Source organism: Anabrus simplex, chromosome 6, assembly GCF_040414725.1.
Source record: "Anabrus simplex isolate iqAnaSimp1 chromosome 6, ASM4041472v1, whole genome shotgun sequence".
In the NCBI taxonomy this organism is placed as follows: domain Eukaryota; kingdom Metazoa; phylum Arthropoda; class Insecta; order Orthoptera; family Tettigoniidae; genus Anabrus; species Anabrus simplex.
In genome coordinates, this window is record NC_090270.1 from 274440936 (window position 1) to 274457252 (window position 16317).

Genomic DNA, 16317 nt, shown 5'->3' on the forward strand with positions numbered 1-16317 from the left:
ACAACCTGACCCGGGAGTCTGGAAACGGGAAATGAAGAAGATGATGATTTTCCAGTTTATACCATACAAAATGAACCCAATAATTTGGATGAATGATGTCTCTCTATGCCTTGATCTCTAATGTTATTGTGGGTATCATTCCTCCAACAACAGATTCTGTAGATATTTTACGTAGTGATACACCATACCTTCAACCTTCAGATATCAACTATTTACAATTTTATGGGCATTGGCATTTCACCTCAGCCCCTACTACATGAACAGCATTGAAAATTTCTAAATGAAAAATAAGTTTACAAGAGAATCATATTTCAGAACTGGCATTGGTATTATCAAATTCATTGAAACTAATAAAAATGGCAACTCTTTAAGAGTCTATATTCATCATTAGCTGGATCATTTATTAACATGTTTGAATTCGACTTTCTAATTGTGCTGTTTAAAGTCACAAAGTCTATAAAACTGACTCCTTGTAGAAATATATTTTGAAAATTACTAATTTAATTTTGTATTGCTTTAATGTAACATATTTTGGTCAATTTTTCCATGCAGATCATTTATGTCCAAACAAATATCAATCCTAGGCACATGATTCTGCCAGATTTCTAGATATTATACTTAAGAATAGAAGAAAAAAATTGTTAAGATATGCCACATAGTTTACAAATTATGAGGGAAAACCATTTGAAAAATGTAGTTTATGGGAAAAGACAAAAAAGTTTTTTCAGACATGAACTAACATAACACACTTAACTTCTGACAGACTGATAAAATGCGTCTTGCTTTTTAATTCCTTAACATCAAAAGTAATGCAGAAAATTCTTTTACCAAAATGCAATGTTATAATTGGGCCATACAGTGGAACATGCTCGGCAGCAGATCTTGGCCGTATAAGAAAATGGCCGGTTTAGCTGACAATATTAAAATAAAAGGCCTTTCTAACAATTTACAGTACTATACTTTAAGGTGTTTCAAGCAAATGCATATGCTCCCACATATGATGGGGCTGATGTTGATATCAAAAAGTTTTATGGAGACTATGATGAGCCCTAAAAAAAAATGTTAAAACATTTTAAATACCTTGGATGTGTACTTTATCACAGCTGGAACAATGCTGTTAAAATATGTCCCAGACTGAACAAGCAAGAACTACACTCAAGAGAATGAGCAAACTCATCTGCAAAAGGGACTAAAAGATTAATCTTGGTCTCAGTTCACTTCAGTGTTATGTATTCTCTGTCTTACTTTATGATGTTGAGACTTAAAACTTAACAGAGACCACCAACAAAAAAGAAACTTTGATCCTTTGAGATGCATGCTCAGAATATCATGAGTTGACAAAAACAAAGAGCCAGAGGTTATGCACAACATCAAAAATAAACTTGAGCACTTTGGTCATATTATTCAAAATGATAAACATGTACGGACTTCTTCAGCTTAACCTACACTGTAAGATTGAAGGATGGAGAAGTAGGGTAAAAAAGAGAATATCTTGGCTATGGAATCAACAAGAATGTTATGGGCTCAGTTCATCAACTATTTTTCGAGTTGCTGAGAACAAGAATCAGATCGTCCTGATGACAGCTGACATCCGATGAGGATATGGTACAAGAAGAATATGAAAAGTCAATATATCTAACAAATTTGAAACAAATAGGTCATAATGAATGTATATTACAAAGATTTTTTTTTTAAATGGTAGTAATTTCCTTGTTCCAATTCTCCAATGGAAACTCTTTGATAGTAAACCTGACAGTAATATGGACTGACAAGCAGCAGCAATCTATGTCCTGAGTCCCGTACAGTTAACTTGAGAGGTTGGGTGTTTTGGAGTTCTTTAAGAATGGAGTGAAGTGGAAAACAGCCTAAAGAACATGAGTAAAGCCAAGGCAACAGGCATAGATGAGATGAGCACTGACATCACCAAGGCTGCTGGAGTGCAAGAATGCAATGGTTGTTTACAGTCCTAAATGCCATTTGTACAGAAGAAAAACTACCCGAAGACTGGACTAAAAGAATCATCGTTGCCCATTAAATTGGTCGAAAGTTAAAAGTAAAGGAGCTGCAAAAAGGGGCCATCCAGTTTGGACACATCCATGGACCTGAAGTGGTCCAGTTTGTGAATTAAAGAAGGGGGTGATCCAGTGGGTATGCGAGGAGTGGAGTATCTCGCCACCAACCCCAAATCAGTATCATAACAATAGGTGAAAAAAAATTGTTATCGACAGGGATCACCATTGTACTGCACATCAAGCTGCATATCATTTGCAAACCTAGCAGAAATTACTCCAATCCATCGCAACGAATATTGGAAAGGACTTCAAGAACGAAATAACACGCAATATACTGTATACTCGCCACCGCATATATCTCGCCAACATTTGCAATTGCAGGGAAAAAATCCCCCACACATAACTCGCATTAGTTTCTGACGTCATAAAGACATACAGTACCATACACGACAAAGTTTGGGTATTCCGTGGACATGCCAACATTAAATATCAGGACTGAACCAATTGCTGTCACAGTACTTTGTATGTGACAGTACAAGAGGAAGCTGCATTTCTTTGTAACTGCAGAACGGTTGAGGCTAGCTGTTGTAACAAAAATACCTTATTCGTAAAACCCTGCCCCAAGGCCGCATTCCTAGCCAGTCAGTCACACTCAGCCATCCCTCTCACTCTTCTGTCTTTGTCAACATGCTTATCGCTACCCATCTAGCAGAGCTGATCATGTGAACTAGGAGTGCTTCCCTGTCCAGGCAGTCAAGTGATCACAGTATTAAGAATTGTGCATCTGTTGTATTGTTGACAAGTACCAGTATTCTGTCTTCATGTTTCATTGCTGTTTCTCTGTTAAGTCTTCTTGTGTAGGTCAATCTTTAAGTTGTGGAGAAACGTGGGAGTTATACAGCTGAGTTTAAACTCCAATGACAAAATATACTGAAGAACATGGTAACAGACCTGCCGGTCGAGAATTCAGTGTGACCAAGTTTAATGTTCGCTACTGCCGTAAACAGAAAGCTGCACTAGAAACCACCAACCGAACACGTAAGGCATTCAGAGGGCCGAACACCTGCAAGTTTTCTGAGCTGGAAGACGAGTTGCTTCATTACGTTAGAGTTGCAAAATGATGGCTTTAGTATCTCGCACGAGATGTTACATTTCAAAGCGTGCAAATCTACAGGACATCCGATGAAGTGACAAAGAGAAAATGCAAGACTGAAACGGGACACTTGGCCCAATACTCGGAAGATGATTGCAAGAATATTTGAGAATGGTTGACTCCTATCCAACTCCAGTGGGATGGAGAACACCTTTTACTATGTACAGTAGCCATAGTTGGAAAACTTTTAACCACATAAATAAGAGATATCTACAGTAATTGCTTCAAGTGTCCTTGCTGGATTCTCTTAGACATATCCAACTAAAATTTTTTATCCAAAACTCCAACATCACTACACCAGCAGCACTCACTATACCTTAAAGGTTACCCTAACCAACGTTTTAAAATGTATTATCATTCTCACCTTTCGAAGTGACGATCTTCCGATTTCTTCCTGGTAGCTCCTGAACCATCCACATTCAATGCTATCTGCTCGCCTTTGCTTGTGTCATAATTAGGACTATGGGTGTTGATCCCAATCTCCAAACGAACCTCCTGGTGTTCTGGCTTGATGCAAGACTATTAAATATCCAATAGATTACTTGACTAGTCAATCCTCTTAACACACTGACTGTCAAAAAAACGTGGATCACTTTGTAAAAACTGAACTGGGAACAAACACTAATATACAGAGACTGCTTCTATTTAGGGAGATTATATGAACTAAGAAATATATCACAGGATATAAACATGGTTTTGATCCGTATTGAATTGTGATCACAATAATATTGCATATTATAGTATTCAAAAAGGTGGACCATTATGACATTAATTTAATAATTATTATTGTAAGGAATATATAGTCAACAATTTTAGAGATGAGATTCCTAAATGCCACTCCACGAGCAGTTTTCAACCCTAAATTCTAGGCACTGATTTTACTGTATTCACTGGTAATGGAACCCTTTAAAGTTTAAGCTTTTGTGATACCAGAGCAGGAGATGTCAATAGATTATCAATATACAGTGTAATTTTCATTACAAGAAACAAAATTTCTTCAGTATTTCTTTCACAGTCGAGAAGACGTTGAGAGAGCTGTCGCGTTAATCGACAATGCATGAAGCATTCATTATGACGCTAATGCGATTGGTACATCATTTGGAAGTGTCCATCATGCTCAGAGAAAATTCCATGCAGAGACGACATGAATCATGCTGTTGCAATACAGATTCCTGGTCTTTCTTGCAAGATCGCCACACTACTGTGTTTCAGGCCAGAAACTGTTACAAGGCAATAAGAAATATTGCTGTAAATCGGAAGGCAGTAAGACTAAGCAAATTTGAGGCAAGAGGACCCACCACTGGTGTGCAGCTTACTCCCCTGCAATGAGCAGCGTGATTAGAATCCACGCGTCAATACTGGATCTGGACTGTAGAACAATGGTTAATGGTGTGGTGTTAATAAGAACTTTTTATTATAATTTGGGTCCACCTCATTCAATACATAAAAATTGTTGCTTAGCTGTAATTACAACATATATTTCAATCAGAACTAGTTTTGACGCCGCTCTGCGTCATCATCAGCTGATATAAGTTTGTGGAAAAATCAACAATCATATAAGTTTATCTACTTCAAATTGATCACAATTTAAAACCATATTAAAAACATGAAACTGTGTTAAAATATTGTTACATTTTCTACAAGTCCAAGACTTGCGAGTCTTAAGCCATATAATGATAAAAACGTATGCAAACCGGTTTGCTCACTTATGAAATAACATGGATTTAAAAGAACAACAACTTAAAAATAAAATAGTCTTGAAGTTCTTTGTGCTTAATTTATCGCGCTTTTTGAAACTTGACGTAAAATCGTAGTAGAAATGATTCAATAAAAACTACAGTGTCCCTTTAATGGAGCAATCCCAGTGAGGTGGAAACGAGCCACGAGTCCTTTGAGATGTTATTAAGGACAACGTTCCCAGTTCAATGTGGACCTGTAATAATAGAATGTAATAAACTATCACTTCACTGAAGAGGCAAGACTGAGCTCGATAGCTGCAGTCGCTTAAGTGCGGCCAGTATCCAGTATTCGGGAGATAGTAGGTTCGAACCCCACTGTCGGCAGCCCTGAAAAAAGTTTTCCGTGGTTTTCCATTTTCACACCAGGCAAATGCTGGGGCTGTACCTTAATTAAGGCCATGGCCGCTTCCTTGCCACTCCTAGCCCTTCCGTCCCGTCATCGCCGTAAGACCTATCTGTGTCGGTGCGATGTAAAGCAACTAGAAGAAGAAAAAAAGAGGCAAGAAATAAAATTACGTCTTATAACGCAATCGTTTTTACGCGACTCACCTCAAAAGATCGCTGTCCATGCGAAGCGCAATGAAGCACAGCAAGCAGGTGTTGTGATACTAATCAAGTGCCCAAGGTTGGACGGGACTGAAGAGGGGAAGTAGGGGAAAGTGGGAGGAGCAACTGAGGAACGGGAATTTGTTGGAGCTCTGGAGAGCGTGGTCGTAAGAAGCAACTAGCAAAGCTATTACGCATAATATGAAACACCGACCTATTTGCTGGGATATGTACGTTTTTAAAAAACGCAGTAAGGAAGTCAAATAGAACATTTGATTTTTCAGAAATCTCATTTAAATTAAGGTTTGGATTAAAATACTGTTCTAAGTGTATATAACAACCCTTCGCAACATCCAGCAAATTTCCTTTTCCTAAGTTCTCCAAGACCTCAATGTCCTGTTCTATAGATGTGAATTTATGCTTTAGATCGTGTATACGCTGGCCTACCGTGGAAAACCTATTATATTTTATGGCATAAGTATGTTCTGCATATCTAATTTTATAAAGTTTCATCGAGCTTGCATCCAGGAGACAGTAGGTTCGAATCCGACTGTCGGCAGCCCTGAAGATGGTTTTCCGTGGTTTCCCATTTTCACACCAGGCAAATGCTGGGGCTGTACCTTAATTAAGGCCACGGCCGCTTCCTTCCAACTCCTAGGCCTTTCCTATCGCATCGTCGCTATAAGACCTATCTGTGTCGGTGCGACGTAAAGCCCCTAGCAAAAAAAAAATTATACGTAAATATTGCAAACGCCTTTTGATTAGGTTTGTCTTTGAGCAAAGTGGTTTGTAAACGGTACCTAAACTTGATGATACGGACAATAAAGCATTCACTAAAACCAATAGCCTTAGCCACTGAACGGATTATGTTAAGTTCTTTATTCAAATTAGCTTTTGTCATGGGGATCCTAAAAGCCCATTCTACTAAACTATTGTATGTAGAGGTTTTTTTGACTCTGTGGGTGCTCTGAGTCTTTTTGTTGTTAATATGGTTTTAAATTGTGATCAATTTGAAGTAGATAAACTTATATGATTGTCGATTTTTCCATAAACTGATATCAGCTGATGAGGACGCAGAAGGTCGTCGAAACAAGTTCTGATTGAAATATATGTTGTAATTACATCTAAGCAACAATTTTCATGAAGTTTATTAAATTAACTGGTGTTAATAAGTCATGATTTTGCCTCCAGTCACCTGATGGTATAGAAAGAATATGGAGAAGAACTAGGGATCGACATTCATCCTGCAATATCTCTGAAAGGATCCCCATTGGAGGTATCTTCGTCATGGTTTAGGGTGGCATTAGCTATGAGGCGTTATGTCATTACTGAATGCACACCGAAACACTGCATGGATAACAGAGCACGTAATCCCCTTTCACGATTGGTCGGCAAAAACTTCAGACTGATACACGGCAACACCTACCCCATATGGGTAGTTGTGAGCCAGAATTCCTTTGCGATGCTAAGAGACAAACCCTGCACTGGCCAGCATGTAGCCCATACCTTAATCCCATTTATCACCTATGGGCTTAACACATTTCAATGCTTGGGCAAAACATCCGGCATCAAAATTTTGACAACCTGAATTAAATTAGACCAGCCCTATTGGAGAAAAGCATCCCTCAAGAAATGATCCAGGACCTTGTGGGTAGCACGCCATGACACATGGAGTATGTCATTTGTTGCCATGGGTGGAAACACACATTACCAGTGTAAGGAAAGTGATCAGTAAACAGACCGTTCAGTTGCAAGATTGTGAATTAAGCTATGTCAGTGAAGTTGATTGAACTTTTGTAAAAACAACTTAAAAAGTGACCTTTGATGATGAAAATACTATACACAGCGCACAGCCAATGTAATGTGTTGTTGAGTGTTCAATAAAAAACTACGTTTCATGTATACAGATGTTGCATATTTTAAAAAATTTGAAATGACCCACTTCTTTTACCAGTCAGTGTACTACTATCACACTACAAAACAAGTCAATGTTGTTCAACCTACAAGACTTTACTGGACTTAACACATTTCAGTTCACTCACAAAAGACATGAAATTATTTAAAATAGGTTTAAAACTAGCAGATTTTAATATTTAATGATAGTTTTCATTAACCTCTTTTTTTTTTTTGAGCAGATGAAAATTTCCAAAACTTAATAGAACAGGAAAAATGAACCCAGATTGTGGACACTTTAGCAGTGAAAGAAATATTTTCAGTGCTAAGATCAGTCTTTATTAAATCCTATGAATAAGATCAGACTCACCTTAAGAACATCCTCATCATCGTAGCTGAGGTGACGAGGTCGGACTGGATACTGGTAAACATACAGCTTGTTGAGAAGTGTTTTAGACAGGTACACAGGAATCTAACAACAAAAGAACAGAAGTGGTTTGAAACACAATCCTAGCATTCTAAATCATGGAAGAAATATAGCCACTAACCAGACATGGCATCTGAATAACAATATTCAGCAGGTTGATGTATGGATCTATGTAGTGCTTTCCGCGAAGTGCATCTTTTATCTAGCCAAACAGATGGAAGACAAAAGGCGTATGATCCGGGCTGTAGGGTGAATGAAGAACAGTCCACTGAAGTTTTGTGATCTCCTGTCGGGTTTGCAGGCTTGTGAGGTGTGTTTTGTGGAGAGGGCTCACTGTGCTTTTGTTCACTGTCAGGTTTCCGTACAAATTCTGCAAGTGCCTATGAATAACTGTGATGCCCTCACTTTCCACCAAAAGAAACTCGGTAACTGCTCTCTGTTTGGTACGCACCTCCATTACAGACGCCATTTTGAAGTCTAGTTAAGGCTAGTTATAGCGCTCCACGTATTGGAAATTAATGAAACTGTACGAGACGAAGCGGGAATTTCAAAGATGTCCTAAACAAAAATTCATTTAAAAAAAAACAAAATTGGCTGAGAAATAAAATGTGTTGCATTATATATTGTACGCCCCTTGTAGGTAGGATCTCTCCTCATCAATCCCAATCCTTCTACATCCATTTTGTCTCATCCCTCGACGAGATCGTTTCTGTTTCTGTCTGTTTGAAGTAAACGGTGTATGAAGGTGTGAAATTAGTCCATGTCCTTTAAATAGAAACAAAAATGTGCTCTTAGGAGGCCGAGAAGGAATGGATGTAGAAGAACTGGGATTTATAAGGAGAGAGCCTGTCTGTTTAGAGTACAGTGCATGAAGATAACTGGGCTGGGTAGCTCGAATGATAGAGCATTGGCTTCTGAACTCAAGTTCGTGGGTTCAATCTCGGCTCAGTCTGGTGATATTTGAAGGTGCTCAGATGCATCAGCCTCATGTCAGATTTACTGGCACCTAAAATAACTTCTGCAGGACTAAATTTTGTCACCTTGGTGTCTTTGAAAACTGTGATGCTTTATGTGACATGAAACCAATAACATCATTGTTGTATGAATGTATTCCTTGCCCTTTCTTGTTTTCCTGTTTGCCCTTATCTCCTATTATGCCATAACTAAACAGGTACCTGTTTTGTTATTGAGGCAATAAGGCTGATGATGCCCTTTAAAAGGGGTGAAACATGTCCCATGTTCATAGTTCTCATTGATTTATGTTTACGCTGGCGGTATTGTTGTTCTTAACTCTGCCACCGATGGTCCAAAGCCCGTATGAGAAAGGAGGAAGGGGAGGAGTAACACCTCGTTAAAAAACCTTGGTTCACCTGTCCCGGGTAATAGTATCTTGTGAAGGGCCCTTGCCGGGTTTACAGTGAAGACCTCAATGGTGTCGAATGCAGAGATGGAGTCCATTAGTACAGTGGAAACGCAGGAAGAGGCAACCCAAGAGGCAGTGGCGGTTCCCAAATAGAGCGGCTGCCATCCTGGTAGTGGGCAGAAGAGGCTCAGACATGGTGAAATCAGCTCTTCTAGAGGAGAGGTGGTGGTGGTGGTGATTATTGTTTTAAGAGGAAGTACAACTAGGCAACCATCTTCTATATAACACTAATCAGAGGGAAGAAATGGTAGGGATCCGACACTTCGAAAAATGAAGATATCGACCAAAGTAAGAGAAGGGCCACGAAGGGCGTGAAAATGAAAGACTCCCTAGCCCTCGCAAACCTAATAGCGTTGGGGTCGGAAAAGAACAAGAGTTGACCAAGAGAGGTCGGATAGGATAGGTGAAAGTGAGGAGCCTGGCACAAGTAAGTGGAAGCAATGCCAGGACTCAGCTGAGGGCCCCGTGGTCGCCAACCCACGCTCCAAAGTTCAGAGCCCCTGGGGCCTTCTAGAGGAGACAACCTTGATACCAAATCGGGGGTAGGTCAGGCTCTTTAGCCGTGGGGACAGAAACCCCAAAATCAAATGACCTGGTCCTCCAGGTTGGGGGTTGGGCGTACGGCTAACAACCCCACCCTAGAAAAATTTTGCACAGTTACTGAAACACATAAAAGAGAAAACCGAAGGAATAGCTCATTGATGACCGTTGGCTTGAAAACAAGGACAAGAGTGGGCATTTGGAAAGTAAGAACGATGTTCGAGTCAGGGAAATTGGAACAATTCCCCAGGAAGATGGAACGATATAAGATGGTGATACCTGAATTGAGCGAAACAAGGTGGAATGGTTTCGGAGAATACAGGCTGAGAGACGGCAAGCCTCTTTTGTAATCGGGGAAGGAAGAAGAAGACTATGAAAATGGAGTGGGTATACTACTGACAAGAGAAGCAAGGAGAAGCCTATTAGATTGGATCATTACAACACAATTCAAGACCCGAGCAAGAAATACATACAGTACATACATACAGTATACAAGAAATACATACAGTAATGGGGGAAAAAATGACGTTGGGGTTTAAAATGACAACGGTGAGTGTTTTATCGAAATGTGCTTAAATAACAGGTTGGTTATTGGAGGTTATTGTTCCCACACAAACTCTACCACCATAAAATTACATGGGTCTCACCAGATGGCAAGACAAAAAAATCAAATCGACCATTTTGCAATTAGATGTGGAGGCGTTCCCTTCTTGATGTCCTGAACAGAAGAGGAGCCGACTGTGGAAGCGATCACCACCTTGTAACAGCTGAAGTACGGGCGAAGATTACTGCCACAAGCCATCAGGATGCAAAACGCAGTCAGGGAAGATTCGATATAAGAAAAATGCAAAACAAGGGCATCAGAAAAGAATTTGTGCTGGAGTTGAAAAACCAGTACGTCAGGTGGAGATCAAAAAGGAGAAGAGGGTAATACACACGTAGAGAAAGGGTGGAGGAAAATCAAGAAAACGTTCTTACGAGTGAGAAAGTGTTAGGATTTCAAGAAATCAGAAGGAAGCCATGGATATCTGACCATACATGGCAGAAGATTGAAGAGAGAAGAGCAGTGAAAGCATTGATTAACCAATGCAGAAACAAAGAGAAACAACGCCTCAGGGAAAGGTATAAAAAAGTTCAACGGCAAATGAAGAGATGCGCAAGAGCTGATAGAAGAAATCAGGTGAAACAGCTTACAGAAAGGGCTCAAAAGGCAGCAGAAAAGGGCGACTCGAAAGAGCTGTAGAGTATCACTAAACAGCTGTCCCGGAAACATTTTAGTGAACGTAACCCAGTGAAGTCGAAAGAAGATGAGCAGTTGACTAATAGCAAGGAACAGTTGAAGTGATGGAGGGAAAATTTCAGTGAAGTATTCAACAGCACCTTGGACCATCAACAGGAACAAGAGCAGGAGGAATTTGACCAACAGGAAATACCTGCATTGCAAATCAATACTCAACCTCCCAGCAAGAGTGAAATTATCAAAGCTCTTCAAAGTTGTAAGACTAACAAAGCACCTGGTGTGGATAATGTGGTGGCAGAAATGCTCAAGGCAGACTATGAAGTAACGACAGATGTTACTACCATTGTTCCAAGAATTTTGGAACACAGAAACCACCCCAGAAGATTGGAGGAAGGCAATCCTTATCAAGTTGCTAAAGAAAGAAGACCTGATGAAATGCAGTAACTGACATGGCATCACACTTTTGTCAGTACCTAGTAAAGTATTCTCAAGAGTTGTTCTCAACCGTCTTCAAGGGCCAATAGATAGTAAGCTCAGGAGAGAACAGCTGGTTTCAAAGAAAGCAGATCAAGCAAGGATCAAATGAACACCTTGAGGATTATTATCGAGCAATCCATGGAATACTGGTCTCCACTATATCTGGCTTTTGTCGACTTTGAAAGAGCCTTTGACAGAGTGCAGCGAGAAGCCATCTGGAAAGCAATGCAGAACTACGGAGTACCTTCAAAGATCATCAGTATCATGAAGATGATGTAGAGAATATACTTGCCAAGTGAAACATGATGGCAACCTCTCAGAACCATTTAATATATATTCTGGAGTAAGGAAGGAATGTCCGCTCTCAACAATGCTGTTTTTTCTGACGTTAAATGGGGTCATGAAGAAGGTGACTCAACACAAAAGGAGAGGTATACAATGGACTCTGACTGCCTGGAGGATTTGGATTTTGTGGATGATAGAAGCTCAGAGAGTAGGATTAAAAATTAACACAGCTAAGACTAAAGAGCTTAGACTGAACAGCAAAAACAATAATGTATTGGCTGTGTAAGGAGAAGAGATTGAGCAGGTGGAAAGCTTTTGCTACCTGGAAAGTACTGTTTCCAAGAATGGAGGGGCGACAGAGGATGTTGTAAATAGGATCAAAAAGGCAAAAGGAGCCTTCGCGCAGCTGCAACCAGTGTGGAGATCTTAGGAAACGTTATTGAAGACAAAGCTTAGAATCTTTAATTCAAACGTGAAATCAGTTCTATTTTATGGCTGCGAGATGTGGAAGGTGACAGTAGAGATTACAAAAAGAATCCAAACCTTCATCAATAAATGCTTGAGGACTATAGTGGGAGTACGCTGACCAGAAGTTATCTCCACTTAAGATTGCAGCGCACCTAACAACGGAAAGCTGAGGTAGTCATAAAAGGAGATGGATCAGACATACTTTGAGAAGAGGCCCACAAAATACTCTAAAGCAGATGCTGGAATGAACCCTCAAGGAGTCAGGCGGAGAGGTAGATCGAGGACGACCTGGCGCTGGACCATTGAAGCAGAGGTGACAGCCATTGCATACACCTGGACTAACATCAAGAAGAAGGCAACGGACAGGGTCAGATGGAGAGCCCTAACATGTGCCCTATGCTCCACACTGGAGTGAAAAGAATTCTGATATCAATATATAAATCAATCACTACTGATCTGCATTTAGAGCATTCGCCCAGGTGGCAGATCCTTATCTGTTGTTTTCCTAGCCTTTTCTTAACTGATCGCAAATAATTTGGAAAATTATTGAACATTTCCCTTGGTAAGTTATTCCAATCCCTAACTCCCCTTCTTATAAATGAATACTTCCCCCAATTTGTCCTCTTGAATTCTAACTTTATCTTCATATTGTGATCTTTCCTACTTTTAAAGACACCACTCAAACTTATTCGTCTACCGATGTCCTCCCACGCCATCTCTCCACTGACAGCTTAGAACATACCACTTAATCGAGCAGCTCGTCTCCTTTCTCCCAAGTCTTCCCAGCCCAAACTTTGCAACATTTTTGTAACGGTACTCCTTTGTCGGAAATCACCCAGAGCTGCTTTTCTTTGGATTTTTTCCAGTTCTTGATTCAAGTAATCCTGGTGAGGGTCCCATACACTGCAACCATATTCTAGTTGGGGTCTTACCAGAGACTTATATGCCCTCTCCTGTACATCCTTACTACAACCCCTAAATACCCTCATAACCATATGCAGAAATCTGTATCCTTTATTAACAATAACATTTATGTGATTACCCCAGAGGTGCCAACTTTGAAGTGGATTTTCAGTAATCGCCCTTCACCCTCGAGAAAAATTTCAAGTCCAAAGCATACGCCTTCCTTCTTGATAACGACACCCCTTTTGCCCTTCCCTCTAGCAATCCATCCAAAATTATATCATATTACACAATAATATTTGCACGCAACCTGTTGGTTCTGTGATAAAACATTCCTTGTAGCTTGTTTCTCACACAGCAGCTGCTTTTCCGTGTAGTTTTTCTTGAAGCATCTTTCCGACTGTGATGACATTTTCATTTTCTGAACAATAAGCGATACCAGCGCAGATGTGCTTGATGTAGGCCTCAATTCTTTCTCAATTTTTCTGTCAACTGTCAGGTACACTTAACACAGCAAATACAACATTACTGAAGGATTTGTAGTGGAGAAGAGTAGCTCCTCAGCTCCTTCATTCACAATGAATTTTACAACGCTTATGGGTAGCAAAAGGAAGTCACGATCGAATAAGTATCATTGCCAACTCACAACCATTGAAATAAAGTCGATTTACGAGAAAGGCTCGAAAGGACTCAACATTTTTCCTTTTCTTTTGTTTCCGTCGAAAATGTTTTCATGATAATGTGAGCTTTTCCGTAATAATTACGGACAATCCGTAATAGTTAGCACCTCTGTTACCCCAATGAGGGTCTTGTCTCATATTAACACCTAGGTACTTACAATGATCCCCAAAAGGAACTTTCACCCTATCAACACAGTAATTAAAACCGAGAGGACTTTTCCTATTTGTGAAACTCACAACTAACCCCGTTTATCATCATACCATTGCCCACCGTCCATCTCACAACACTATCGAGGTCACCCTGCAGCCGCTCACAATCTTGTAATTTATTTATTACTCTGTACAAAATAACATCATCTGCAAACAGCCTTATCTCTTATTCCACTTCTTTACACTTTGATATATATAAGAAAACATAAAGGTCCAATAATATTGCCTTGAGGAATTCCCCTCTTAATAATTACAGGGTCAGATAAAGCTTTGCCTACTCTAATTCTCTGAGTTCTATTTTCTAGAAATATAGCCACCCATTCAGTCACTCTTTTTTCTAGTCCAATAGCACTCATTTTGCCAGTAGTCTTCCATGATCTACCCTATCAAATGCCTTAGATAGGTCAATCGCAATACAGTCCATTTGGCCTCCTGAATCCAGGATATCTGCTACATCTTGCTGAAATCCTACAAGCTGAGCTTCAGTGGAATAACCTTTCCTAAACCCAAACTGCCTTCTGTCAAACCAGTAATTAATTTCGCAAACATGTCTAATATAATCAGAAAGAAAGCCTTCCCAAAGCTTACATGCAATGCATGTCAAAAATGACTGGCCTGTAATTTTCAGCTTTATGTCTATCACCCTTTCCTTTATACACAGGGGCTACTATAGCAACTCTCCATTCATTTGGTATAGCTCCTTCAAGCAAACAATAATCAAATAAGTATTTCAGATATGGTATTTTATCCCAACCCACTGCCTTTAGTATATCCCCAGAAATCTTAATTCCAGCTGCTTTTCTAGTTTTCAACTTTTATATCTTACTGTAAATATCATTGTTATCATAGGCAAATTTTAATACTTCTTTAGTATTACTCACATCCCCTATCTGGACATTATCCTTGTAACCAACAATCTTTACATATTGCTGACTGAATACTTCTGCCTTTTGATGATCCTCGCATACACACTCCCCTTGTTCATTAATGATTCCTGAAATGTCCTTCTTTGAACCCGTTTCTGCCTTGTAGTACCTATATATACCCTTCCATTTTTCACTAAAATTTGTATGACCACCAATTATGCTTACCATTATGTTATCCTTAGCTGACTTCTTTGCCAGATTCAATTTCCTAGTAAGTTCCTTCAATTTCTCCTTACTTCCATAACCATTTCTAACTCTTTCGTTCCAACCTGCACCTCCTTCTTAGTCTCTTTACTTCTCTGTTATAATATAGTGGATCTTTACCATTCCTTACCACCTTTAAAGGTACAAACCTATTTTCACATTCCTCAACAATTGCTTTAAACCCATCCCAGAGTCTGTTTACATTTTTATTTACCATTTTCCAGTGATCATCATCCCTCATGCCTGTTTTATCAGCCATATGGTACTGCCTAATAGTCCTAATTTTTATACCTTCCTTTCTTTCACATTTATTTTTAAATACGACAAAAACAGCTTCGTGATCACTAATACCATCTATTACTTCGGTTTCTCTATAGAGCTCATGGGGTGTAAGCCCCCCACGTTAGAACCACGAAGCAGCATTAGGCCTCTAGTTTCCTGTGGAAACACTACTGGTCTGGACTAGTTAGGGTAGGCCCTGAACAAGACCACTGGTTTGGAGTTATTAGGGTAGGGTCCGGACATGATCATTGGTCTGGATAGGTTAGGGTAGGAGAAAATAACTTTTCCTCAAATTTTCTTGCCGAATCCCTGTTCAAGAGCTCCTTCGTCTTAAACAGCCATGTGCACTAGTTCCTTAACACGGTGGCTGTGCTGTACCCAACACTACATTAAGGTAAGTTTCATTTAACATTATTGTTCTTTATTCTAAATTGTTTCATTCACATGTTTCAATCAGTTGTGGCTTTATTCTGCCGGGGTTGGTAACAGAATTTCATTATTCTGAATGTCACATGCCACTTTACGTAGGCAAATAGGAATGCAAGAAGCTACTTCAGCAATGGAAAATGGCGTGTAATGCTCTTTATTAGGTTATAAAAGTAAATGTACTTTTGGGGGTCAGATGGTGGGTTCCTGGACATCGCAATGAACACATCTCTCTTCTGACACTCAGTCCAAAAGATTTCATTAATTTCTACTTCCTTATGTCAGAAACATGTGGACATGAGGTGTCAACTTTACCGCAGAAAATAAGAATTGTTCCAGCAAATAATAATAATAATAATAATAATAATAATAATGTTGAGTCATCAGTCCATAGACTGGTTTGATGCAGCTCTCCATGCCACCCTATCCTGCACTAATCTTTTCATTTCTACTCAACTACTATATCTGCTCTAATCTGCTTGT

General features: G+C 39.6%; 1 protein-coding gene across 2 annotated transcripts in view; it reads right to left on the reverse strand.

Annotated features, from left to right (window-relative positions):
• Polr3E (RNA polymerase III subunit E) overlaps positions 1–16317 on the reverse strand; it is a 125010-nt gene that overhangs the window by 104787 nt on the left and 3906 nt on the right. For both annotated transcript variants that reach the window (XM_067149305.2, XM_067149306.2), the window contains exons 2-3: positions 7714–7815; positions 3530–3684 (exon numbers count right to left, since the gene is read on the reverse strand). In XM_067149305.2, coding sequence (XP_067005406.2) covers positions 3530–3684; positions 7714–7815 — 257 coding nt within the window. The remainder of the gene's footprint in view (positions 1–3529; positions 3685–7713; positions 7816–16317) is intronic.